Raw genomic sequence first — 27446 nt, 5'->3', positions numbered from 1 at the left:
TTAATGAACATTTTAATGTTATGTATAACAGAACATTATGAATACAATGGAAACAAAGTTTTATCAATTTAATAATAAAAAAGAAATTCAACATAAGAAAAGGGAGGCAATAAATTTCATACCTATAGTATAGTGCTTATTCTTACCCATATTCCCAGCTTGTGAATATAATATCTTTGTATTCCAGATTCTAGAACCATGATTCATGTGAACTCAAATGCAGAATTACAGAAGGAAAACCAAAAACTCCCCAAACCGTAATTCATTCTTTTGTTTTCAGTAAATCAGTAAAATCTTTGACTGCTACAGGTTTCCTTTATTAATATATATATATTTTACTCCTCTATTGGATTCCACAGCTGCTAATGCCATATTTACACAAAAGAATCACCAAATGTTGTAGAAAAGCTAAGATCCAATGGTGTTGGATTAGGTAGGGTTAGAGATTTACGTAAGCGTAATTCACCCTGTTATTTTTTGTAACGACGCAGAAAATAAATACTTCTTTTTGCATTTTGCCTGCTGCCAATGCCCTAAACCAGTGGATCCCAATGCCCTAAACCAGCGGCTCCCTTGGGATCCTGGTGGTCCAAAGGATGCGAAGTGCCACTGTCAAAGAACTGCAAGAAAGTGCATTTTCTGGAGTTTTCTGAAAGGAAACCTTCCAGCAGTCTTGGCTAAAGCTCCTCCCAGACCTGCACTGGATATCAGTACTAACAGAAGCATGATAGGACCCCAAAAATCGGCTGATCACCAAATTGCCAAGAGAGGGTTTTTACAATAAAAATTTGGGTAATAGAGCAGTGTGGCTGGAACATTAGCAAAAGTTATATACATTCCAGGTCCCTTTGAATTAGCCATAATCACATATGTAAGCCATTTTTGGACAAAAATATATATTCTTATAAAAAACTGATCATAGTACTTGAGTGACTTCAATTGTGGACTCAGTGGTAGTAAAAGGAATGATCCAATTATGACCAAGCGATCAGGGAGAGGGGAAAAGAAAGTCAAGCTATTCAAGAAAACAAAAGTATAAAATTAGATTCAAACATTTCTACCCAGCTCCCATTCCAGTCTTCCATCAAGTCTCAAAGTTAAAATTGGTGGTTCTACATAGGAAAGGTTTTTTGGAAGGTCTCAATACAAATTATTTTGCAAAATCATCTAACACATTCCTTAGAAGAACCTTTCGCCTCTCCGGAATTCGAACACGAGTTATTTCAACACTTAGAAAATAGCTTTTGGTTCTTTATGTAGACACTTTGATAAAGAAAAAACAAAAAGTATTGATCAGTGTTTTCCATCCCTTCCCCAGCTCTATTTGTGCAGCTAAAAATCCTTCATTCAGTCTGCCCATTTATTTTATTTTAATTTCATTTTATTTATTTATTTTTTTTACAATCTTTATTTGCTAAAATTGGCAAAATTTGCAAAGGCATCTTGCTTGGGTTGTATAGTCCCAGGAGTCAGGGGGGTCATAGAGATATTGGGTACCCCCATTCCTATCATGCCCACCAAACCCATTCCTGTTGCCGGCATTCCCGTGTTCACGTTCATTCCCATCACTCCCTGTTTCAACATGGGCGAGGGGCCCATGGGCGCCATCCCCATCGTACCCAACATCACGTTGGGCATTCCCATCCCCAACGGGCTTGTCTGGGGTCGAACAGGCGTCATGTTGGGCTGAGGATTGAGGTTGACGGCTGCAAAGTTTTGAGTCATGACATTCACGGGTTGTTGCATATCTGCCAAAAAGAGGATGCAAAAAGCATTAGTCACAACCTGATGCTGAAGGTGTATTTAAGAAATTACGTGGTAACTGCTGTGAACAAAATATGATGGCCCAAAATGTGGCTATTTCACATTTCTCTGTTCTCTGTGTGAAGGCTCAGAAAGCTTTGATAAAACTTTGAAATAGCATTTTATAACAATACATGCTTTTATGTATATTCTAAAGAAATCCAGGAGAATAGGAAGCCTAAAATCAAGATACAGCTTGATACTCCAGTAAACATATGTATGGACACAAGCCTCCTCGCACATCGGTCTCCATTTAGAAAATCCCACTTGTGTCAGAACCATCACAGTAGCATAAGAAATAATGACAAAACGTAGGAAAACAGTAACTGACGGAATACTCCATCTCAAGGACAACCTACCAAATACAACCAGGGCTCAGTGTTGTGCAAAACAGCGCAATAAGCACTTACTCTGTTGCTGCATCATGGTATTAAGTGATGGCTGCTGGGGTTTGGAAGGCTGCATCCCAGGCACTAAATTGTCCAAACTGATATTTACACTGGGATCTGACCAAGTTGAGGGTAGAGTTTTGCTTGCGTTCTTCTGCACCACCTCTGTGCTTGCATTGTAAAGAGGATTAGGCTTCGGCATCATAGTGTTCACATTTTGCAGAGGCTAAAAAAGAAAAGTTTGTTGGTATCTACTTCAAACAATTGATCAATAAGCATCAGGACTAAGCAGCAAGCATGATTTTTTCCACAGAATACAATAAAACGCCAATGAGATCTTAGCCACGAATCAGCTCTTCCAAAGCAGTGTTGCCATGTGCTGTTATGCCACTAGAACGGGTTAAAAGAGCATTTGTAAGCACTAATATCAAGCTCTCATTGAACATGTAGAATGACAGGGATCGCCTGCAGTCAAGTTTTGAACTCTAACACTGATTTTTTTCCTCTGAACACCAAGCTGGCCTGTTCTGGTTTCCAAAACCACTCCCCACTGAAGAACAGACCAGTCCTCACCTCCATCTACTTGAGGCTGGAAACCTGTAAGATTCTGTGCAGGACGGCTTAAAATATCATCAACCTTGTCTTCCCCAACAAAGCAGCAACACTCCACAGAACGATGAAGATCACCTCAGGGAGGACCAGCTTATAAAAAGAGGCTTTTCAAGAACTTTTGACACCTTTTTTATATTTAGGAGGCTATGCAAACATTTTCAGACAATAATTTCTTACAAAATGCTGATCACAATATTGGAGTGACTAGATAGACACTCCAGGAAGGGAATGGATTAATTCTCAAAATGGTGATTAAGGAGAAAGCAAAAGATTAATTGAGGAAGGTCATTAGCCAGCTGTACAAATAGCAGCGTACCTGTGACCTCGACATGGGTAAACTGATGCCCACGGCATTGAAGTTCATCATAGCGAAATTCATACTTTGTGAAGCAGTCATGGTTGTCTGAGAGGGACCCATCAAATCAAAGAGATCAGTAGAATCTGAAGCAGCTGGAGGCTGGCCAGATGATGGCTGTGAGCTATTGAAGAGCTCCATAGATGGCTGCTGTGCCGTGCTGCTGAAGAGGTCTCCAGCTGAAGCGCTGGGACAAGGAGAAGCTTGGTTGAAGGCACTCCAGTCACCAAAGTCTCCATTTCCACTTGTTGCTGCACCTGAAGAAAAGGCAACAGTGCGGGAGGAAGGAAGACAAGAGAAAAGAAAGGCAGAAGAGTTAGAGAAAGGCACTGAACAAATGCCATATTCCACGAACTGAAACAAATGAGAGCTGATCTGTGTCCGTCCACATTAACATCTGCAGGTAGAACCTCCATCTGGACATCACTCCCCCTCATGAATATTCCAACAATTTTAACAAGGTAGCAAAGGGAATACGAAACACCCATGCACAGAAACAAGAAGGATGTTTGATAACATCACCTGTGGATGCGAGATGAGTAGGGACAGGTTTTCTTTAGTAGAAATATGACCAAAAGATCACTTAGGGGGAGATTGGAGACTCTAGTCAAAACAGCACCCAGAACTTTGATAATGTTTATCAAGTTTTTATCTCAGTTATCTGGTGTTTTCTGAGAGAACAGTTGTCAGGAATGAGTCACTTGACAAAGCAAATACCATCATGATAAAAACAAACACAACTACTTCAAAAATTGTTTATATACAACTAGTAGCTCTTGTATAAAACAACGCTGATGGAAATAAAACCCAGAACTTTGAAAGCGAGTTGCCAGGGAATTCTTGTTTGAGGTGATAAGGAATAATTTCTTCCCATCCCACAAAGTGCTCAAGTGAAACACATTAAGCTCTCTACATCTGAATGCCTTGACTTGAAGCTGAAATTCAATCTTGGATCTAACAATTCCCTCAGCAGAAGCTTTGCTGAAATCTTAGTTGATCACTTAAACTTTGTTTAATTTCAATATACCAGGTTTTTTTGCAATAAGCACTTAAGTGAAAACACAAGTTACAGCGCTCTCTGTATCTTATGGTGAAGAGCCAAACAGTATGAGCTGTTTGTAGACAACTGCAAGGGCAGCTATTTCAGGATCATAAATGTCCAGAGACACAAACCAGTGAACTGAGAATGTGTCAAAACCTTAGAGCCAAATGGGAGGAGATGTTATCTCCCTTAAAAACCACATTTTCTTCTATTAAAGGGTTACTTCACAGGAGTGATAGGGGAAGAAATGCTTACAAAAACATCTACAGGAGATGCTAAAAATATAGCAACGCCATTTAAATAGCTCTTGTTACACAGTGAATCTTGTTCCAAGTTTGGGCCATCACACAGAGCAGATTTTGAGTATGTCACTGATAGACTTCTGGTACTGCAGCTACAAGCAATGTCACTGCCATATGCAATGAACTCTGAGTTCCAGCGAGCAATGAAATCATCCCTTCAGTTTATTTAGATGAGCAAATGAAAACTCAAACACTGGAGTACATGAATCCAGTGCCAGTTTCCAGTTCCATGTAAATATTCATCAACAACCACCTTCAACCTTCAGTCGTCTTTGTCTTTAACAATACATTGGAATTTAAAGAATAGTAGGAGAATAAATCTGTTCACAAAATCCAAGTATTGCCAACAACATCAGTGCACGAAGTGGACAAATATTCATTAGCTTAGGGCCTTACTAGAACATTTGCTTTGATCTCCCTCACAAAGAAGGGCTCTACTAGAATGTTTCAATTAGTATTACATATTAAATATTAAAACCTACTTTAAATATTCCTGATAGATAAGTAAATGCTGAGTGTGCTCCTTCTGTGTTCAGACCTGTGCACTGGGCGCCAATAATGGAAGTGGGGGTAAAAGGGATAAGGTTTTGCGCCTTCAGTAGAACTTCAAAGATGATTAATCAAAAAGGAAAAGATTTCTAGAGGGGCTTACGCTGTTCAGGAATGATTAATCATTTCACAGGACTCCTTGTCCCTTGCATAATGGTGATTGGAATAGATTAATCACGTTAATGCAGATAAAGGATTGTATCAATTTAGACTGTATTAACACACAAATTATTTGCATAGTAGGCGGCTTTGTGCTTGCAAAACAACTTGGTTTTGACTAAGAAAGTCTGTTTAAAAACACCATCAGAGCAGTTCTTTCCGGCCAAGCAGATTAAAGGTGTATTAACTAATCCATGCCCTGTACAGTTTTCCCAACACAGCAACATAAAGGAAAAGATCTAAACATGCTGAATCAAGCTGGCTCGCAGGCAGGTTTGCTGATCAACCTCTTTACTATTCTTCTCTTATTCTTGACTTAATCCCACCCCCTTGGTGAGAACCCGCAGCCACCAACAGCACTGCTGCCCAGATCAACTGCCCAAGAGGCAGCCAGGAGCTCCCTCCACTCCATGGCTGTTTGCAGCACTGGCCTGTCTGGCTCCCAAAAACTCTCCAACAGAAAGAAGCCAATCGCTTCAGGGAGCTTCCCAGTACATGTTTTTTTTCAGTCCAATTTTAAGGGAAATGTTTTTCAGATAGTGGCCATGTCTACATTATAGCTTGTGTGTTTGCAGGCAAAACGACTGTGCATGCCCCGGCCAGCCGTCCGGACACCCGACAGCTCAGAACCACACGCCACGCACCCAGGGCAAACCAAAGTGCTGTCCCAACAAGTGCTACTAAAATCCTGCTTTTGTGATGGGCAGGGACTTGTTTGTGCCTGACTTAAGTAAGATCTGGGTATCTTTTATTTAACACGCTTCTCCGAAAAGGGAAAGAGACCGTAACAAATTGTTATTTAGCCAAGCTGAAATAAAGCGTTGGTCAGTTTCATCCCACAAATGCGTATGTGCAACTTCAACAGCCATCAGGGAGGTTGTGCTGTGTGTGGAAGACACAGCTTGGCTAAATTCCTCTCCAGCATATGAGCCGTCCACTAGTAACCCAGACACCGCTGGAAGCTTTGGAAAGAGCCTGTCTCAGGCTCCCCTCACTATGCCATACCAGAGCAGCTCATATTGGTTTTTCTTAATAATTAATACCTACCCATATCTGAAAAACCTGAAAACTGTTAGCTGAAATACTAGAAAAATAAATGCTTTTTATTGCAAATAAAATAGTTGAATAACCTTACATGAAACACTGGAAAGACTATAGTGATTAATAATCTGACTGGTCCTATTGCTACAGCCAATTTTCCAATCATTCTGGAAAGAACAAATACTGTCTTCCTGAAGCATTCATCACGGTAGAACTGCAATTAAAACAGCTCCTTGCCCACCACTGCAAAAGTGGGACACGCTGGGCTCTTTTTTCAACTGTTGGGTGAGTGCTCTTCAGCCAGCATTTGGACCCACACTTATGTCAGGTTCTACTTTTCGTCTCTAGAATTCGCATCTGATTTCAGTGCATTTCAGAATTAGACTTGAAGCTATGCTTTGAGTCTTATTATATGCTTATATTACTAGATGAACAGGGATGTATTTGTAATTCCTACTAACATTTTTCTGAAATAAAGCCCATGAGAAGTTTCAGGTTCGATGAGACGTGCTGTGCTGGATTGTAGCGACCTTTCTTACTCAATATAGCACTTGTGGTCCAGTTACAGAAATCCAGTTTGCCCTGGAAAGGGAAGTGATTTTCAATAATGCCATGTGGTGTCTCTTCCCTTCTTTCTGCCCTTAACCAGCATTTCAATCTGTAAATTAATCCTACCTTGTGATGGCGGGAAACTTGCTGAAGCAGCAGCTGAACTAAAATCAGCAAATCCTCCAAACGGGTCAGTTGATCCACCTAGAAACAGAAGGAACCAAATGCTGTTAGAGGGTTGTGCAAAGATTCACTGCAACAACTGCACGCGGGCTGATGAAGGAAAGCTGTTCTGTGCTGGACATTGTTTTTCCCGTTTACCGTCATACTGTAATTACACCAGCCTGAGCAACAATCAACTGGATTACTTCCAACTGTCTTGAGAGCTTGCAATTGTGTTTTCCTAGGGAAGGACTAAAAGACTCAAGACTTTGCTATCTCTGAAAGGTTAACAAGGTTTTGGCTAGTGAGAGATGCTACTAGTTTGGCAGCTTGTAAAATTAAAGCTTTGGAAGTATTACATATAAAAGCCGAACATTCTTATTGTAAAAAAAAAGTTGATTTATTATGCTTACTGTGAAAAATTACACGTTCCCTTATATGTAGTTTTTGTGTTACTTAAAGCATGAATGATTCTGCAATGATCTTCAACTGGGATTTCAAGGACAGAGCTTGATTTTTTTGTTAATTTTTTTATAAGTTTGCTTCTTTTCTACCGCAGGAACATTAAGTTTTCCAACCAGACGTTTGCATACAGCATATGAATTATTAACTGCTGAATACAGCACAGTAACGAATTTTCACTAAAAAAAAATACAGCCAAGATGTAAAACCAGAAAGATTCAAGAACCATGCTGGAAAACTGCTTTTTTAAATAAAATAAACAGTTTACAAAAAGGAAATAATCAAATTATCCTTGCTATTGCTTTTAAATAGATATTGCACTGACCTGAGGAAGCTAAGACATTGACCTTATTTGTTTGTCCTCAAAGATTTCACCTCCAAGCAGTCCCACCCTTAAAAGGAGCTGCAGCAGTTCAATTATTTTGCTTTTAGTGTTATGCGTACATTATATAGGTTACATCACAGCTGCTTCGCCTGCAGTGCTTAGAAACCAGCCAGGTGGGACTGGAACATCTGTGCTGCACTCAAACACCACCAGGGACAGCTTCCAACATCTGGTGCCATTTCTGAATTGTCTTATCGCTGCAAGACATTCTGCCCCATCTGCTGCTCTCAACTGGGTTAATTAAACTAGAACCATCTCCTTTTTAATAAATGGCTAGCAGTAATAAAAGGAACCATTCCCTTCCTGATACATGTGTACTTGTATTTCTTTTTAATGTTATTTTACTGTAGACGTTGCCAGGAAGGCGACTGTTCTTCCAAGGGGAAATGTCTTTTGCTGAGCGTGCAGCATATGATATAAAACACGAGAAGGGAACACGAGGATGGTCTCTTTGAATTTTCAAAAATATAGCACTACCTGAATCCTTTTACCACCTTTTCAAGAGGGAGAAGATTTCACACAAAGTGAAGAAATTTCTTCAACACAAGTTCTGAAGTGATCTAATAAGCACCTTACATATGTTTATGTACAAGTTCTATACTGACTGCAACCAGAGAAGGAAAAAGGGTAAGACGAGCCAGCGAAATATCAAGCTGAAAACTGTTCTGATCATGTTGATTCTGCCCACTGCAAAGCACATTTTCAAATACTTGTTTTTCATCTTGTGTCCTTACAGAGTTCAGAACAGGTTAATGGCTTGAGGATTTATATGCAGAATGAGCAACACAGATGACACACGCTCAACCATATCCTCAAAAAAAAGAATCAATGCTCTCATGCTACACCTCTTATCCCTGGGCTGTTCAAAGTATCTAGGGATTAATTTAATCTTAAAAACAGAACTAGGTTTAAACCTGAAATAACCCCTTAACATTTTCAGTCAACTTTTCCTCTACCTCTATTGTCTGTTTTTAAATGAAACATCAAGTTCCAGCAAAAGCTGAATGCGGTAACTCTCTAAAGAAAGGTATCACAAGCTAAGATTAAAGACACTCATCTCCAGTAACATCAAAAAGATGCTTCCAGCAGGTCTCACCACAGATTCAACACCTTCTCTAACATATTGTCCCTTCATGGCAACCGGCTGCCCCCCTCACATACAAACTGTGTTGCTTATGTGATGTGCCACCCCCCAAGCCTCACCAACCATCCTCCTGCATCTGAAAACACAAAGATAAGCAAATGTTGAGTTCCCTGAATTCACGAGTTCCCTGTTGGCTCCTTCACAGCACAGACCAAAGGCCGTGTTTGACCCTGTCCCCATGTCCTGACACTGGGAATGTCCCCACACCCTGTGCTGGGGGGAGCAGCGGGCAAAACAAGTGACCTGTATGGGAAGGACAGCGCTGATCTGCTCAACGTGAGCTATCCTCAAACGAACCCTTTCCATCTGCCTTCCCAGGTCAGCAACGAGGTTATTGAGCAGGAGCAGCTGGTAATACGCCTCTTCTCAACATCATTTCTAAACGCTGCTTTGGAAAAAGAAGAAAAAAAGGCAAAAAGAAGAAAGGCTTGCTACAGCAAAGAGCCAAACTGAGGAAAGATTCATATACACTGTAATGCGGAAGCTGCCATAGTTCCCTTCGAAATACGGGAAGGCTCAAGTTGAAGTGGAAATATATGCTGTGATTTTATTTTTATATATAAAAATAAAAACATCCACATCTGTATATAAATAAAACTAAAAAAGGCTCTAATCTCTCTTCCCATAAGAACTGGATGGGAGATGTTTCAGTGTCAATTCGGGGTAGTGGTTCTGATGCAGGATCGTAAAATTCCACAGGAACTGTGGTAATGCCGATGTACAACGAGCACCTTTGTATATGAAGTTAACAAAATAACGCGAAATAAGCTGTTCCTAAAATGTGGGGGCATTTGTGCCTAAAAGAACAGATGCATGAAATTATTTATTTCTTAACCATTAGGAATTAACACCTATTTCAGAACAGACATATAAACTTACCTACTTTCCCAAAAAATTAAAGAGCATGAAGTTTTAAAGATCTACTCAAAGTAAGAAAGAGAAGACTCAGATCTCTCATGCTAAATTACCATGAAAATTTCCCTCCTATTAACTACTTACACAGGTTATCACTTCGGTAGCCCAGTGATGAAAGGAACTGTGTGGTGGACAGTACTCATTATATGTTATAATAACAATACCTAGTGTGACATATTACAGGGGTTCCCGCTACAAGTGGCACAATCTCAGGCAGAGGTAAGAGTAGATTTTACACATGCATGAATGCGTTCACTTTGTCACACACGTGTGCTTTCAGCCACTGAACTGTCTTCTTTTTTGGCACAGTCTCTGTGATTTTACATTGTCTTTAAAACAAAGACTGGAGCTGAGTATCTGTTAGCCCGAAGATACACACATACAATCTACAAATAACGTCAATGTGATCCCATATATAGTAAGAGAAGTTGCTTGTTTATAATGGAGGGTTACATGGGAAGTTTCTGTCTATGAAAATGCACATTCTTGAATTTTACTTGCTATTCAAAGTGATCCTTAAGCAAAAATTCTGCCCACAAACTCTCCATCCACAAGTGCCTGGAAGTCCTTTTCCTATACCATGGTAGTGCCAAGCTAAAATGAGGTAAAGAAACCAGTTTGCCATATGCTTTAGATGAAAGCTTATATGAAGACCATGTAGGTGCCTGGCCTTTGAACAGCACTATAAGAAATGCTTGAATATGAATGGATTGCACTTGCTTTTAGAGTTAATTATGAATAACTGCATTACAAACACGGCTTCTGACAGACTGATCTGGCAGTTAATCTTTGTGCTGCTAACATTTATTAGTCCCATGCAATCGCACATAGAGTACATTGTTACAAAAGGTTCCAGACAGCTCCAAAGTTTTTCAGTATTCATTTCTCATTTTATCTGTTACATCTAAGTAACATCAAACAAGCTTATTCTCAGAATTGGTTCAAAATATACGCTAAGAAAATCAAACAAAAATGTACCTACCTGTTGGGACTGGCTGGCTGGCTCCATCGAACAACAGGTCAACCAGGTCGTTAGATGACTTGCTGCCAGAGGGTACAGAAGCCTGAAGAATAAATTACACAACAGATCTCATGATGTAACCACTCATTCTACATGACTTTAAGTAGTCTGGGTTTTCTGGAGGGCTTTTTTGGATTGTTTTATTTTGCTTTGGAGTGATGGCAGATTTATCTTTGAAGTCAACAATCACTGGAACCTGGCTAAATTTAAAATCTAATACTGGCTCAGTTTTTTTATGATAACTGATGAATTTGATAACTTTTCAATAAGTGTGCAGGTTCAGAGAATCCTTCACACTTCAGGCCTAGATCTTCATTTTGCTTTCTGGAAGAAAGTAAAACATAGTAATGAATATATTTTAAAAATTCTACATCTTAAAGCAATCACACAAATAATTATAATTAAACTGTTCCACAGCCTTTGAAAACCCCAACTAAACATTTTTTTAAGCTCCTTGAAGGCTGCTTAACAAAAATTGTACTGTAAACTGTCTCAGAGATCAGAAGAAGAGAGTTTCCAACATTATGTTTTACTGTCTCACCTTTGCAGGCTGGGCAGTGTGAGCAGCAGCATTCTGGTCCGGACTTGCTTTGTCTCCTGTATAATGTGCTGCTGCTCCCAAGTCAATGGTTTTTGAAGGATTTGCTGTGCGTTTGTGTCTGGTGGTGGTGGTAGTTTCTGTAGCTTGTGTAATATGAATGTGTTTCGTTGTCACAGTCTCCTCTTCATCTTTAAATTCGGCTTTGGGAGATTTACCTCGTCTTGATTTTTCCTCATCGCTGTCACTAGAAAAACAAAAGCAATAGAATATAATTTGTGATGGACTCCTCAGTTACTCGAGTGGATATCTGGCTTAACCCACAAGAGTTTTAGTTACTGTAGCTCCTTATAGCAATGGTTCGTAATAAAAATACTGCTTCTTCCTCCATTTGAGAAATTTTACCCTTACGTAACGCATCTACCTAACACAGCGTTGCACCTATTGTACAAAAGCAACGAAGAAAAGCAAGTTATTTTGTGAAACATCAACTGCAAGTCCACGGCAGAGGATAATAGGAAATCAGTGTTTAAATCCAGCACATTTAATTACCCTCTGACAGGAACTCCCCCACACGTTATGTAACACTTCAGCAAGAGACAGTTCAGTTGGCAGGTCTGCTCAGTGCTTACGCCAAGAGACAGAAAGCAGCGAACCAAATACAGGTACTACCTTTCAGGTTTCAAGAACTCCATTCCTATTTCATCTCATTTCCCTTTCCACATAAACAGGCTTTTACATTCTTTAAAAGGTTTGTGGAAAAAGAATGTTTACAGAATTATACAATGCAAGGATGCCATTCAATTTCTATCAGAGAACACACATTTATTCCTACAATGTAAAAGAACAGAAGTGACACTGTTTTAGGCAGAAACTTTTTAGATGTCACTGCATAATATCTGTTTAATTTGTTTACATCTTCCACTTTTATATTTTAAGTATTTCACGAACAAGCCAATTGCCCCCACCAGTCACACTGCCTGTTACCATCAAGATAAGATTTGTACATAACTCTGAAAATTGCTACAGAGAAAGCTTAAATACATTGAAACGTATTTTGAAATAGTAATTCCCTTAGCAACATAGTTGAAAGTGGAAGGTTTTTATATTTTAATAATGCATTAGAATACTAAAACCGCAAAATTTAAGAAAGGCTGTCCCTTTGTCAATGGGAATATGCCAGTAAGTGCAATCTACTCTGACAGGGCAGCCTTTGTTCTCTGTTAACAACAGTGGGCTGTGTGTATCATTTCCTCTGTGCACATCACCTGATCACGGCTGGGGATGGCTCCATCCATTAACATCAGCGAATATGAACGCTCACGCCTTTTAAACTTTTTATTTTTAAAAGAAAAATAACCTAGTGGCCAGTCAACTCAGCAACTACCGGCATTTGTGAGAACCAGCCTTACAGAGACAAGCGAACTCCAATGGAACCACGTACCATCATCCTTTCAAGGCACTTCAACCCTGTCTTACAACAACAGGTCAACTGGTCCAGCTTTGGTTTCTGCCGACAGGCTTCCTGCACACGCAAACACCCCGGGGACCGCTACCCACGTTTTCATTTGTGACATCGGGATTTTAACACAAGCCCCCAGAGAAGCCTGATCTGCACATTAGCACAGCCCACGTGGCACATCCACCCTAAAAGTCCCAGAAGATGGTGGATGAAGTTGCCTTTTAGAGGCATGTTGAAGTGTCGAAGACCAGGACAATCACAACTATGGCTCAGGCTCTTCAAAATGGCTGCAAAATATTTCTTGTCACCACTACAGAGCCTGTCCAGTCCATATACATGGTCTGCGGGTTAAGTGATTGACAACCATCATGGTCTGGTCAAGGGAGCCACTGCTACAGAACTGGTACAGACCAACCTCTACTAATATAAGAATGAAAAAGAGTAGGTCTTTGGTGATCTACAGCAAAATAAATGTCTAAAAGCTCTTTAGAAAAGAAGTTAAACATATATACCAGAAAGCAGGACAAATATCACAATATTCCATTTTCTATGTCAATCTGCACTGCTTCCAAACTGTCTCAGGAGATCTGTTTTTATTTTTCTTTAATGGTCACATTAACAAAAAGGAGAAATATTATAAATTAATGTTCCCTTTAAGTGTGTTTACTGTGCTTGGAAGAGTAAAATTGCAGTGCTTCATCTGAGAATTGCCAAATGAACTTAAAAACAAAAGTTATAGCTAGCATTGTACCAAATGATTAAAACAAACCCCAAACTTCTGCAAAGGAAGTACATGGTTCCAACTTCCAGAAGACACAGTATGGATATATGCTCTTTTTCTTTGCCTCAAGTATTTTCTGGTGTGTTTGGGTTTTTTCCTGAACATTCTTTAAGACAATTTAAAAAGTTTACTGGTACTTTACCTGCATTATACCCTACTACAAAAAGAATCCTTTACATACACAGGAGTTGCCTTTTAGCACGGCTGTTGCACCCTTTGTGTAGGTGTACTACAGGTTTTGCTTCCTTTCTCTTCTCCTATCTGCATCAACCTTTCTGAATACTGGAGAAACAAGGTTTGACAGAGTTTTAAGAATTCTTATGAAAAAAGGTTTCAGAATAACCTCTGTATATCTACAGCTCATTTAGGAAACAGAACTTCAGCATCTGAGGCCAGACTCAGGGCAGCAATTGGTTTATTCGCTTAAGCCAAGTTCTAACAAGAACTATGAAAGAACAACAGTGGTTTGCCCACCCCATGGGGTATTGTTTCTAGTCGTCTCTTTTTCCAGTAATATATCCCCTTGGAAGTAAAGAATCCAATTCCCCAACAGCAATACTCAAATTTTCTTTCTAAAGAAGAAGAAAAAGGCAGATGAGGCTTCTCCAGAGTCAGTTGGGTGAGCTGTGGTTTCACTGCAATCTACTGTCAGCTCCAGCCACCTACATCACAGCTTCAACTCTTCTTGGTTAATTCAAGCATTTCTTTTTTCTTCTATGCAAACTACAAGTTTTGTAAGTAGATTCACAAATCCAGAAGTTTGGCCAAGTTCTTCTGGTGTGGATATTGGAGATAAAGATGGTGTCAGCCAAATTCCATTAATCACCGTGAAGATGCATAAGTCACATTTATTCTTTGTGCTTCAAGACCTTTATTGGCTTCTACAGTACTGAAGTAGTAATGATTTATAAAGCTATTAAGATAGAAACAACAGAACATACAACAGCAGATTTGCCAGCTGAGCAAGTATCACCATTTAGTCACTTTTCCAGGGGAAATAGCAACTTAATTCAATGTTGTTATATAGTAGCAGGCCACAAATAAACTAGTAAATTTTTGCAGGCTTCTTCTGTGTAAACACACAGAAACGCATGGATTTCATGAAGCATTTACAATGTTATGCTGTTGTGAGCTTAAGTCACATGATAATTAAAATTTAATGCTTCTTTCAGTTTCAATATTTAACTTCCCACAAAATATCGTATTCTGTTAATACAGCATGAATTATATGGTTTGTATTTGCGGTATCCTTAAGTATAAATAGACAGATATTCTATAACCTTGAGTTCGGTTGTCTTAGATCTTTTGATGCCTTCTGCAGAAAGAAACCCCCTTTATTTCAACACTGATGAAATCCCTTCCACGTTGCCTAATCACCATGGCAAGAGAAGCCAAAAGGAAATTTCAGGCTGGTGGCAATGCAAGAGAAGCCACGAAGCCACGCTGCTGCAACCTGGATTCCTCCTTACGGCAGGATAAGCTACAACTACCAAACTGGTTTTTGCTCATGTTATGTCCCCCAAAATCCTACTTTTATTTCAAGACCTGAGTTTGTTTCTTTCACAAATTTTGAGATGAGTATCACATCCGACATTTAGCAAAAAACACAAGAAACAAAGAACGGATGAGGGTTACAAGAAGAAAACGAAAATGAAAAATGTAGTATTAGCCAAAGAAAAAGATCCGTGTAACTTGGGGTAGAGATGTACAGTGAACAAGTCCTCAAAATAAGTTGCTTTTTATAAAGATTAAAGCACAGAAAGGACTGTCTAATACACTGGAAGGTGCAAGACTTTACACTGGCACAAGTAAGAGACCAGGAGCCATTTGGAAAGAAAGCAAAGGAGATAAGATTAAAAACACGTTTACTGTACATCCTCTACATGGCGTGCGGACAGTGAGCTTCACAGACTGCGTGTGACAAGCTGCTTTTGAAAGGTAAGTACAGAAAAGCACACGGCAATGCACCATTGTTTCATCTGAAATTGTTTACTTTTCTTCTGATCCCTTCTCTTTGTGGTCTATTGATAGTAAGTTCTGAGACGGAACCCTGATGAGTGCAAAGAACACCATGTTTATGATTTATTAATGCCCTAGCAAGAAGTCCAACCTGCCTTTTCCTCAGAAACACTACCATTATCATTATTTTTGTTTCTGTGCAAAATTGCTTGAGTTTTGTAATATATGCGTGTTTGCATGTGTATTTCTATACACATACATATAAAAATGTGTGACTGCATCTGAAGACATTCCTGTAAAATTATTAATCAAATCTCAGTGCAAATTTGAATTTTGTATCCCAAAAGGGAATTATGTCAAGATACTTGAGTACTTTCTCTATAACATTTTCAGATTCTGTTAAGTACAAATCTGATCTCCAGATAATAAAATTTAATGCATCTGTTGAAGTGTGATGTATGTAAAGGTCTTTCTGCAGGCAAAGTAGGGCAGGTTTTCTTCCTTACTGAAAAAAACGTAACGGCCAGATGTAAAATACAAGTTTCTTGAGAATGTTCAACTGAAACTGACTTATTAATAAGTCACCTGCAGTCTGTTCTTCCTGAGATCAGCTCATGGAAGAACCAACGTGTCAAGGTAGGTCTAAGTAATTTTACATCATCTTCTTCAGCACTTCAGCATTTGGAGTAACTGTAGCATTAAATGGCAGCCTCCAGGACACTGGCGCAAGGAAGACCACTGAATTGCTGAGAAAAAGACAAGTTTAGGAAATTTCAGCCCAATTCCCTGCTTTGCCAGCAGGTATCTAAGCTATGGGCAGTAATGGGAGGCAGCCAAGAGCAGTTACCCGTTGACAGAGCTATATTATTCCCCAAGGCCAGGAAGAGCTGCATAAGAAGTCCAGGAAGCAAATAATGAAGCCCAAAATGCTTCCATACAGACAAAAAGAATGGCAGAGTATTGTAACTAATGACTAGAAACGTCAAAGAGCTTCATAATAGCAATTTCACAGAATAAATTAATGTTAAAATAACTCCAGTACCTGCACCTTTCTGGAGAGTCTTCTCTATCTTTCCTTCGGAACTTGCTGATGGTATCGTCAATCGTGCTTCCGATTTTGTCACTTAGCTCACCTAACTTATCGCTGAATGGAAAAGCTGGTTTTTTATCCCATTCTTCATCCCATTTTGACTTGGGCTCAGGATCGTATCTTTCACCTGTGTAAAAGCATCAAGATAAGAAATACTAAAGATAACTGGAAAAAAAAATAAATGCCTGCGGTCTTTTTGGAATGTTTCTCAAGCCCCCCTGCCTTCTACACAAAAACTTTACAAGTTTTCAAAGCAAACTGAAAGCTCCCACAGTGCTGAATCAACACCATTACAGCAAGGCACAGCAGGTAACCCAAATCATTAAGTGGCAGGAATGCAGATCCAAAGACTTTTGTTTGTGACAGCGACACAATTTTAATGCACATCAGGCCAGTGTTGGACTCTGCTGAAGAAGCACAAGGGGCACAATCAAACCCTGGCTGCATAAGCAGCTTATCAGAAACGGGACGTGCTGGTTTTGTAGCAGTCATTTAATGCATCAACTTCCACTCTTGGCCAAGCTGTGTGCTCAGAGGTAAAGTGATGGGTTTTGAATAGGCTGACATCCATGAACACATAAAAGCATAGTTGCAGAATACTGAAAGACATAAGTGTGCAATACATGACTAAAAATCCTTTTAAAGAGATGAAAGAACATGCAGGGAAGCAACTCACCTTTCCAGCAGCCATTGAGTACCCTGAACATCTTTACTAAACACTACTATCAAGCAATCAAAACCATCTTTCCTTCTAATCAAGTATTCAAGACTACTATACCAGCATCTCAGCTTACAAACCGCTGAGAGTTTTACTTCAAATAAGTACATTTGCTGTACAATCTCAATGAGAAAGTTTAAAAAACTTAAGCCTGGGCTTATTCACACACACCCAGCCAACCTGAATTTAATTTAGAAGAAAAAAAACCCAACACTTAAATTTGAACAAAGACTTAACTATTGGAAGCATAGCATACTTTCCTAACTTGTACTATGCTCTTATGTCAGACCTTCTGCTGAAAATACAGGTAGATAAAACAACCCAATATAACTCAGTTTCTAGACAACACTTTTAGACAAATATTTTCAATTTTGGGCCACCACACACAAAACTACCTTTTTTCTACTATTGAAATGTGTGAAACAACCCATTTTTATTTCAGCTGAGCAAAACTGAGCAGCAGAAAGGAAGAATGGTGAAACATTCATTACTTCAAGTTACATACAAATTACATTGTAGCTCAGGTCATGTTCTAGATGTATTAAATTCAGCCATTTTAATAAAAAGAAACTGATGGATTCCGGTACTACAAGGTTCAAAATTGGAGTTGTATCTGTCCAATAATACCATTTATCACAGGATATATTTTCTTATTGAAGAGGTAAGTGCCAAGTCTCCGATGATATTTGTTTAGATCTATGAAGTGCAGACAAACTTTTTCAAAGTAGAGAACGTGGTAGAAATCAATGAGGTATTATACTTGGTGAGATCTTTATCCTTGGAAAAGGAGAAATTGCTAAGGAATGTACTACTGCTAAATTTTGCAGGAGAATAAAATGGCCTTATTTCAGTTTATGTCAGGCTCTCAAACATCTTAACGTAGATTCCATTAGAAGGTTTCCTTGTGCAACAGCAATTTTAAAATAAATAAGAAAACCTGAGAGCTTGGTATTTCAGGACAAAAAGAACTAAGGAAAATACAAGTATTTTATACATAAATAAAGAGAATCTTTTAGATTAGAAGTGTGACCTGAGAGAAAGTTTGTTTTGTGCTGCTAGAAAGTTGGTGGGTTTTTTTTCCACTTTCTTCAACAAATAAATGGATAATTAAAAACCCTTCCTCATCAAAATGAAACACAAGACAAAGAAGATAGTCCTTTAAATTTAAAGGCTCAAATGAAAACTGCATATGGAGAAAAAACTTCTCCCCAGCATCCAGGAGTAGATCACGACTCTGTAGAGAGCAAGTCAAAAAATAAGCTCAATGAAAGAACCACTCTGCATATGAAAAGGGAGAATAGAGGAACATGGAGAAGTAGTTTGTCAAAACCAGAGAGTAAATCACACAGTGAAGAGGGGTAAAAAAACCCATACAGAGCACCAGAGAAGAACAGGGTGAAGTTCAAGTCCTGCACAGTTGCTACTCAGACCTTACACCAAACCCTTCTCTCAAAGAAGTCACCAACTCTACCAAACCAGGGCCTTATGTCATTGTGACTTTGGGACTCATCCCCTAATAAAAGCAGCCAAGGATTTACTCAGGCCAAAGAAAACACGGATAAACATCTCAAGAGCAACAGCTGGATCACAGACATGCTGGGACACATCAGACATAAATCCAGCTCGAGCTCGGATCCCTGCTGCACTCTGTGGCAGGACTGAGGGGCAGGGGAAGTTGCACACTGGATGAGCAGAACCTCGTACGGGTTGTGTGCCTTTATCTAACCGGGGTACCAGAGAACACTGCATCCTCTCTCTTTCTGGTGTTAACTACGACCTCTTCACTGGCTTCTGCAGTTCCCCAGGATTTAGGGATGAACACTGGTGCACCAAATTTGCAGCCTGCATACAGGTGTGCTGTGCAAGCTCAGTGTGTCTACACACAGTAAATTGGGTATTACCTCCGGGAGCCCTTCAAAAAGCACATGGGATCTACAGCACTAATCAAACCAGATTTTAAACACACACTAACTGAGACAGTAACAACTGTGTTGGAAAATGCCTGAAGTATAAGCACCATCACTTACGAGGTACTCCTATAACATCAGACATCAGAATGCGTACAGATAACCCACAGATATCTTTCAAGTGTTCGAAGAGTATTACTTGGGAAAACAGAAACGTCTAATAGTGTTACAATATCTACACTGTTCCACCCAAACAACCCAAATTAACCAACAGCTCTAAAGGAGGATGGCAGGAGTAGGTGTAGTAACTCTTGTGCTGTGGTGGGTAGAAAGTACCATTACTATTTTTTTGTAATACTAAGAAACCCTGACTTACAAGAGCATTTATTTATCTGCTTCTGCTACAGCACCATTCATTTCACAATGAGACTCTGCCTATGGATGAAAACTAAACAGCTAAGTTTTGGCTAAGCCAATGCATTAAGGTCATTTGTATAAGCTTCTAGTTAGTTATTATCTAAAAAAGACTAACTTAAAGGTTTTTAAAGTAATTAATTTAAATTTCTATGTGGGGGAAAATGGGCAAGATTTCTTTTTTAAATTTTATCACTGACAGTTAAAGAAATATGAAGAAAAAGCATCAAAAGGAGTATTTTAGAAATGCCTTAAATTGTGTTATCTAAGCGAAATGAAAAGTGAAGATTGTCAGTCCTTGATGAAGAAAGCATCGTACTCACTGTATCTGAACCCTCCAACACTGTCCGAAGAAACCCCAATGTATTTGTCTTTGTTCTTCTTTGCTTTCTTCCTCTCTTCTCGAAGTCGATCATCATCTTGAGCAAACTCAACCATTTCTTTTACCTTCTGGCGTATGTTTATACCTTGGTCTTTGCCATTTTCATCTGTGTAGGTAATGCAGGATACAGACGATGGATGGAAGAGAGGGGGAAAAGAGAAAATAAATTAGAGGGAGTAATACTGAGCAAACTGATAAGAAAATCAGAATTATGACCACAGCAGTCAGATAAAGATCTTAAGGCCACTGAGGTCCACTGCATTTATTTAAAAATGACCAAGGATTTTATTTCAACACACATCTTGATCCTTTCATAATTTTCCCTGAATGGTGTATTTCGAAACACCTGACTGCTGCTGAAACATTGAAAACATTAATAAAGGCTGAGACAGAAATGATATTCTCCACTTGAACAATTTTAACCCTTTGATATATAAGCTCTTTTCCTCAGTCTTTTCAGTAGAGTTTTTGCAAGTTTAATTGCAAGAACTCAGTCGTATCGCAAAACTGGATTTTGAGAAACCACTTTCTGTTGGGATGTACTACAAGCTAAATGTGCTCCTTTCCCAGCCTTTTTCACATTCAAAACACACACTGGCCTTGCTGCCTTTGCACTGTAAATATTATTTGGTGGGAGGAAAAAACCCCAGCTTCAAACAGATGTGTGTGTTTTGGAGCTCTAACCTTTTCTTCCCATATGATTAAAGCTATTCCTTTACGGACACCACAGGGGACCAGTCTCTAGTGCATATTTTAATATAAACCCGAACACTCATGTTGTGTTGGTTCTGTTGTTATTAGCCAGTCTTTTCTGCAAGTTCTTGTCTTCACTAATTAATACTCTAGGGCCCCACGTCTTGGATTCTGCACTCTTCACACAACTGGCAACAGTCACATTCTAATTAGACTGGGGAAGCTTCTAAGCTGGTTCAGGTGACTGACAACTTCAACTACTGTTTTAATTTGCTTATAAGATTTTTCTATTGCTCACCTACAAAGTGGTAATTTTCCAGGGATCGCAAATCATAAATGTGTTCTCTGGCACTTGTAACAACACGCTCTGATCCATTCCTTATGAGGTAAGCTAGGAGCAGCAAAGACTATAAAAATACAAAGCACCTTATGATTGCATGAACAAAAGCTCTTTTTTTAAAAAAAAAAAAAAAAAAGCAATAGAGACCCAAACCTTCCCCCCTCCCTAAATTAGTAAATAATAAGACTTTCCCCTTTTAAATAAATGCTTATGAGTCCACACCAAAAAACCCCATGTTTTCCCCACATGCACCTTTTGCTCTTTAGAATATCAACACTATATTTGTCAAACTCTATTTTGTTTTTACTAAATCACAAGCAGCTACCTTCCTCAGCTCCTGCTTATTCTAAAAGATAGACGTAACAATTAAAGACAAAGAGTTAACCCTGCTAAATGAAGCATTTTCTTTTCCCTCTTTTTGTTCACAATTTTCCAATGTTTTCCACTGAAAACTCACTCCTACAAAAATTCAAGAAGCCTTCTGCAGGATCCAATGGAGACACAAAACTGCATTTCAAGACAATTTTAAGTAAGTGACAAAAGAAATGAAGTTTAAATAGTACTTTAATTGCAATTTTTTATGTTTCTCCAAAGCAGTGCCTTTATCAGCTAAAGCTGTCATTATATTTCAACCTATCCAAACCCGATAAGCAATTCCAAGCAGTCTTTATAACATTAAGTAGCTATGTGTGATAGCATTAAATATTAATTTATATTGTACTTCAGGGAAAACAATTACTATGAATACAAAACATCAAGCACCTGTGAAAAGCACAAACCATGCCTTAGAATTCATTCTGTCTTGTTACAATCCCGGCATCAAGAAAAACAAAATATAAGCTGGTCTAAGACGTCAATTCCAAAAAATGAGGTTATATTTGCATAATTCAGTGAACATCGAACATCACTTTAAGTGCAGCATGATATAATCTTAAGCAAAAAGTTTCTGTGCTGTGCTAATTAGACAAGAAAAATGCAAATGATTCAGTTATTTTTCCAAAACACAACTAGGACATAAAAGCCTCATATGATAAGATCTGCAAGACAATTTGGTCTAGTCAAATTCTAACCTACCATTTTTAGAGATTTATGAGTTGGCAGAAAATTAAGATTAGTTTCCATTTTATTTCAGGTATTCTTGAATTCCTTCAAAAATCATTTTCCTGAAAGCACAATAACTTGTCATCTACTTTTCACAGCACACAACAACTCCTTTGGGTAGGTTCAAAACATGAAAGCTATTCCACTACTTGAACATCGGCAAAATGTAATTGCTCTATTACATTTGTTACGTAGCATCTTAGACACACTTCTAAAACCAGAAATTTTGTGGGGTTCTTTCATATACAGCATTTGAAAGACATCTTTGCCTTCAGTAACGGAATTATAAGGATATAGTTATGAAAAAAGTATAGGCTGCTAGTGGAGTAAGTGATATAGCAGTATCTAAACAGGACCTACATCAGAACATTATACTGGCAACATGTATTATGTCCTTCATCGAGCAACACAAAGTCTGGAACACATCCAGCTTGTATACATACACACCTTATAAACTCTCCTCCAGTTCTTTTTATTGTCTTTCAGCATTCGAGTCCAAAGCATGTTCATGAGTTCTGGAAACTGTTCATACATAAACGTAGCCCTAAAGAATTAAACAAAAGGAGGGAAGAAATGTTATTCTCCACGGTTTGCCAGAAGAGCTTGTTAAATTCAGGGCTGACAGTAGATGGCAGGCTTGATCTAAGCCCATTCACATTACATGACATTACAAGGGAAAAAGCCATTCCTATTTCTTAATCTATAGAGTAATTTACTTACCAGTACTTCAAAAGAAAAAAAAAAAAGTAATTCTAAAAGTCTGAGGCAGTAAAAGAACCTCCTCTAATTTATAACAAAAATAATTATTTACATGAATACCCTAATAATCATTGCATCTAGTCAAACATACAACTTCCAAACTCATTTTAACAGGAAAAAAGTTCCAGTGTTCTGCCATCCTTACTGAGAAGTTTCTTCTCAAATTTAAGTGGAACCTCCTGTGTTCCAGTTTGAACCCATTACCCCTTGTCCTATCACTGGTTGTCACCGAGAAGTGCCTGGCTCCATCCTCATGGCACTCACCCTTTATAAATCTGTAAACATTACTGAGGTCACCCCTCAGTCTCCTCTTCTCCAGCTCCAGAGCCCCAGCTCCCTCAGCCTTTCCTCACACGGGAGATGCTCCACTCCCTTCAGCATCTTTGTTACCCTGCGCTGGACTCTCTCCAGCAGTTCCCTGTCCTGCTGGAACTGAGGGGCCACAACTGGACACAATATTCCAGGTGTGGTCTCCCCAGGGCAGAGCAGAGGGGCAGGAGAACCTCTCTGACCTACTGACCACCCCCTTCTAATCCATCCCAGGTACCATCGACTTTCCTGGCCACACGGGCCCAGTGCTGGCTCAGGGTCACCCTGCTGTCCACCAGGACCCTCAGGTCCCTTTCCCCTACACTGCTCTCTAATAGGTCATTCCCCAACTTATACTGGAACTTGGGGTTGTTCCTGCCCAGATGCAGGACTCTACACTTGCCTTTGTTGTATTTCATTAAATTTTACCCTGCCAAACTCTCCAGCCTGTCCAGGTCTTACACTTTTCTTTTTCTTCATCACTGAGCCAAATTATCACTTACTTGGCAATCTCTCCCATGAGTTGCCCCGAAGGTCCCCATGGATCATCATTGGTTGCTTCTCGAACCTTAGACTCGATTTCTGAATAATTCATAACCACATTGGTGCTGCAAAGGAAAAAAATTAACACACATGAAGATTAGCATCAAAACTGAGAAACACATGAAAACTTAATAATGACACTCGTGTGTATCTCACTTAATGAGATACCTCTACAGGATGGGAAAGAAAACATCTTTAGTGCTGAAGTTACCCTGAGGACACCATATAACACATTTAAGTTATCTTTAAGAAGGCTTTACTATTCTATTAGTCTGCAAGAATACAGGTGAGAAAGCCGGGATTACATTACAGCTGGATTCAATCCAGTAAAAATGGCTTTGGGTCAAATTAAAATCCAAAGCGAAGCACTAGATTCAAAGCTGCAAGCTTCCCCAACCAGACAGGGTTTGCTTACAGCTTTGTATGGTGTATAGTGATTTGCAAGAGGCTTTATAACTCAATCAGTAACAGATTCCACATCCCCCCTCCCCTCCCCAATGATGAGTGCTACAAGAGAAACTCAAGAATATCGGTACCAAACAGGAGTTTGTAAAAAAATAAATGAAAAGAAAAAAAACCTCACAAACAAGGGTGAGGTAAGGGAGATATGACTCACTGCAAAGTCTGTTTCCTAGCTCGAATTTATTTAATTGAGGGAAAACAGCACACAAGAAAAGCTGCAGAGCACTCTGGATTATGACTAAAGCAATGCAAATATACTGTAAGGAGCTCAGGCTGTCTCTATAAGAGTTCAGAGAGAAATGTAACTTGGAAAAAGAGGCAGTTTTTCCATATCAGTTATATTAAAATAGTCAATGTGTGTGTTTTGTTTGTTTGTTTTAAATGAATCTCTCAGACTGGTAACCTTTAAGTCCAGCAACCTCCTTTGTGGCCCTAAAAGCATCCAGATACATTCGATAACACAGTGATTTTCCTTATATTTTAAGGTGAGCAAGCAGGCTCAAAACATAATTCATACGAGGAATGCTTGAGAAACAGTTCTCTAGTTATGGAGCAATATAGCATAGAATAATAACAAAAACATCAGTCAAAGGAAACCTAGTGGCCTCTGCTTTCCCCACCTACTTTGCAGTGTATTTGAAATAACGTGTTTACAGCTGCTGTATCTAAAGTTTGACAGTTTGCTTAATCATACAACAGGTTTCAGAAGCCAAAAAAACCCTCTAAATGACTGGGTTCGACACAAACCATCCCACAAAGTTCAATTAACTAAACTGTAGGAAAGATCTAATGATCTTCTACTATAATGTGGAGAAGGCATTTGCTGCTTAAAACCCTCTTCTGAACCTGAAAGGACTAGAACTAAAAATCAAAATGCTGAATAGTCATCCCAATATCCACACAGGAGCCGGCACAGAGCTGCACTCGAGCTATAGCCCTTCAATTTTATTCGGCATAAGGACAGCAAAGGTCTTGGAACTTGGAGTTATGAACAGCAGAAACAAGAATGAGATCCCTTTAAGTCTAAAGGAGGACACAGAAGGTAATTGTTAAAACAGAATAAAATTCCTGGACTCAATCTTGGAATTTCACCGTGAGAATTCCTGCTGTCGGATCTGATGTATTGTTTTTATTCAACTTTGTGTCTGAAGAGAACATAAGCTACATGACTGAATAAATAATCAGCAAGCTAACAGAACCCATATATACATATTAAAAAAAGCATGTAGGAACACAGCAGTAATTATGAACAACAGCAACGAAGGTTTTATAAATTCATCCATGCCAAATGCACCTCCAGCTTCTGTTTCTGCCATTTTCTTTACCATACATGCAAATGTAAACTAATCCCATCTTTATCTGCCGTACGCATGGAACATTAAAAAAGAAAAGAAAACAACTCTAAACACACAAGCCCAAAGCTCCAGGCTCGAGTGCTTTGCAGCTTTCAGCACAGTGGTGCCTTGTCCGGATCCAAAGGTTGGTTGTTGTTATAACCCCTCTTGAAGAGCTTGTGTGAGACGTGATGGGGAGTTGGGGGGAAGCATAAAACGAAGCATTTCCTCCATTTCTTCGAGCAAAGAATTTAGGACTGGAAAAGGCATGAAAAGATGCAAGCTTACTGTAAATAAAAAAAAATCCATATATATATAGCACCACCATTAGCTATGGAAGAACTCAAAGCACATGGCTCAAGTGGCATCAGGGTCGAAAGGGGGAAATGGAAGGGAAACAAGGGAAATTAAGTAATGCCCAAAGAAAGAAGAAAGTGCCATCAAACCCTGACAAGTAGAGAGACACACTCTGTTTCTAAAACTATCCTGCATAAAGTTATTGTTCTCAGCAACCAGGAGAAAGCTCTTTCGTAAATGCCAAGATGAGATCTAATGGCATAAAGCGTTCCAAAACAAAGTATCTCTAAGCCGCATTTAATTCAGCAACAAATGTAAACTCCAAGGAGAAAAAAAAAAGAACTGTTGTATAGTTTGGCATCACTCCAGGTCACTTAAAAATAACCATTTCTAAAAAGGTGGAAATGCAGTTTTATTCTTCCTTTCCCATGTTTTCTATGGCCCTCATTCCCTGCCCTACCCATGATTCCTGGGACCTTTGCAACAAAAAAATCATTTACGTCCAGATGTGAAGGGAAAAAGTGACGAGCGTGATTGCCAAGACTTCCTGCGATTGATAGAAATTTAATATCCGAGGATCCCGTCAGACACCAGAGGGGGCTCTCTGATCGGTTTATACTGGGCGGCTTCCAGGGAATGGTGCCGGATCGCAGGGACACGTTCTGCTTTGTGAGCAAACGGACACGCACCGGGCAGGACGGACAGACAGTGTTTAACACACACTATTATCTGTGAGACTACATTTGGATTTACCTCAAATCACTAACTGAAACCCTGCACAAGGGGAATCTTGTGACAAGTTATCATAAATATGTACATAAATATATGTACGTTTACAGAAACTTTTGACATGGACAAAAACATTAAACACAAGAAGTGTATTTTGAAAGTTACATCCAAAATAAAAGGGTTGATATTAACCTCACAAACTTTGGCATGATTTTCTGTTTGTGTCCCACATTTAAGTCTATTAAATCATAGACTAGCACCAACAGATGATTTTTACTTTTCATTGTACCCCTTATAAATTATTTCAGTATTGTTTCTTTTAAAAAAACCAAAGCTGTTCAGAAAAGCCAAGAGAGGGCACTGTCACATCTCTGAAACAGTCGGCATGGTGACAGCGAGCAAAATGTTAGCTTGTAATTTATTACAAGGGAACACGCAACTTTAAATGTTTGCATCTACAATTTATAGCAACACTGAATAGGTAGCTCAAGTCTGAGACTAAATTCTTCCACATGAATAAACGGATAGAGTGAAAAGCCAGTGGGTAATGGTTATAAATATCTGATCATCTCCGAGTGCATCAGACAACAGGACACACTTCCTCTTTAAAAAACAAAAAGGAAAAAAGATAAATATAGTTAAAAGTTTTACAGGCACTTCATAAATTATATTTGAACATATTTTGACACTGAATAGATGTACCACAGATGAGACACCCCCACAGCACTGCTTTGGCCA

General features: G+C 39.1%; 1 protein-coding gene across 1 annotated transcript in view; it reads right to left on the bottom strand.

The window, feature by feature from the left end:
* Positions 1-27446, bottom strand: part of CLINT1 (clathrin interactor 1) — a 48795-nt gene continuing 21349 nt past the window's right edge. Inside the window, exons 2-12 of the mRNA XM_080353282.1 lie at positions 23847-23951; positions 22723-22819; positions 21133-21241; positions 20083-20247; positions 16673-16847; positions 11432-11675; positions 10852-10933; positions 6928-7005; positions 3121-3416; positions 2214-2418; positions 1-1748 (exon numbers count right to left, since the gene is read on the bottom strand). Of these exons, the coding sequence (XP_080209408.1) occupies positions 1408-1748; positions 2214-2418; positions 3121-3416; positions 6928-7005; positions 10852-10933; positions 11432-11675; positions 16673-16847; positions 20083-20247; positions 21133-21241; positions 22723-22819; positions 23847-23951 (1897 nt within the window). The 3' untranslated portion in view covers positions 1-1407. The remainder of the gene's footprint in view (positions 1749-2213; positions 2419-3120; positions 3417-6927; positions 7006-10851; positions 10934-11431; positions 11676-16672; positions 16848-20082; positions 20248-21132; positions 21242-22722; positions 22820-23846; positions 23952-27446) is intronic.

The sequence above is a fragment of the Nesoenas mayeri genome (genome assembly GCF_963082525.1).
Source record: "Nesoenas mayeri genome assembly, chromosome: 14".
Taxonomy (NCBI): Eukaryota; Metazoa; Chordata; class Aves; order Columbiformes; family Columbidae; genus Nesoenas; species Nesoenas mayeri.
The sequence above is the reverse complement of the archived record's forward strand: the minus strand, read 5'-3'. Positions and strand labels throughout refer to the sequence as shown.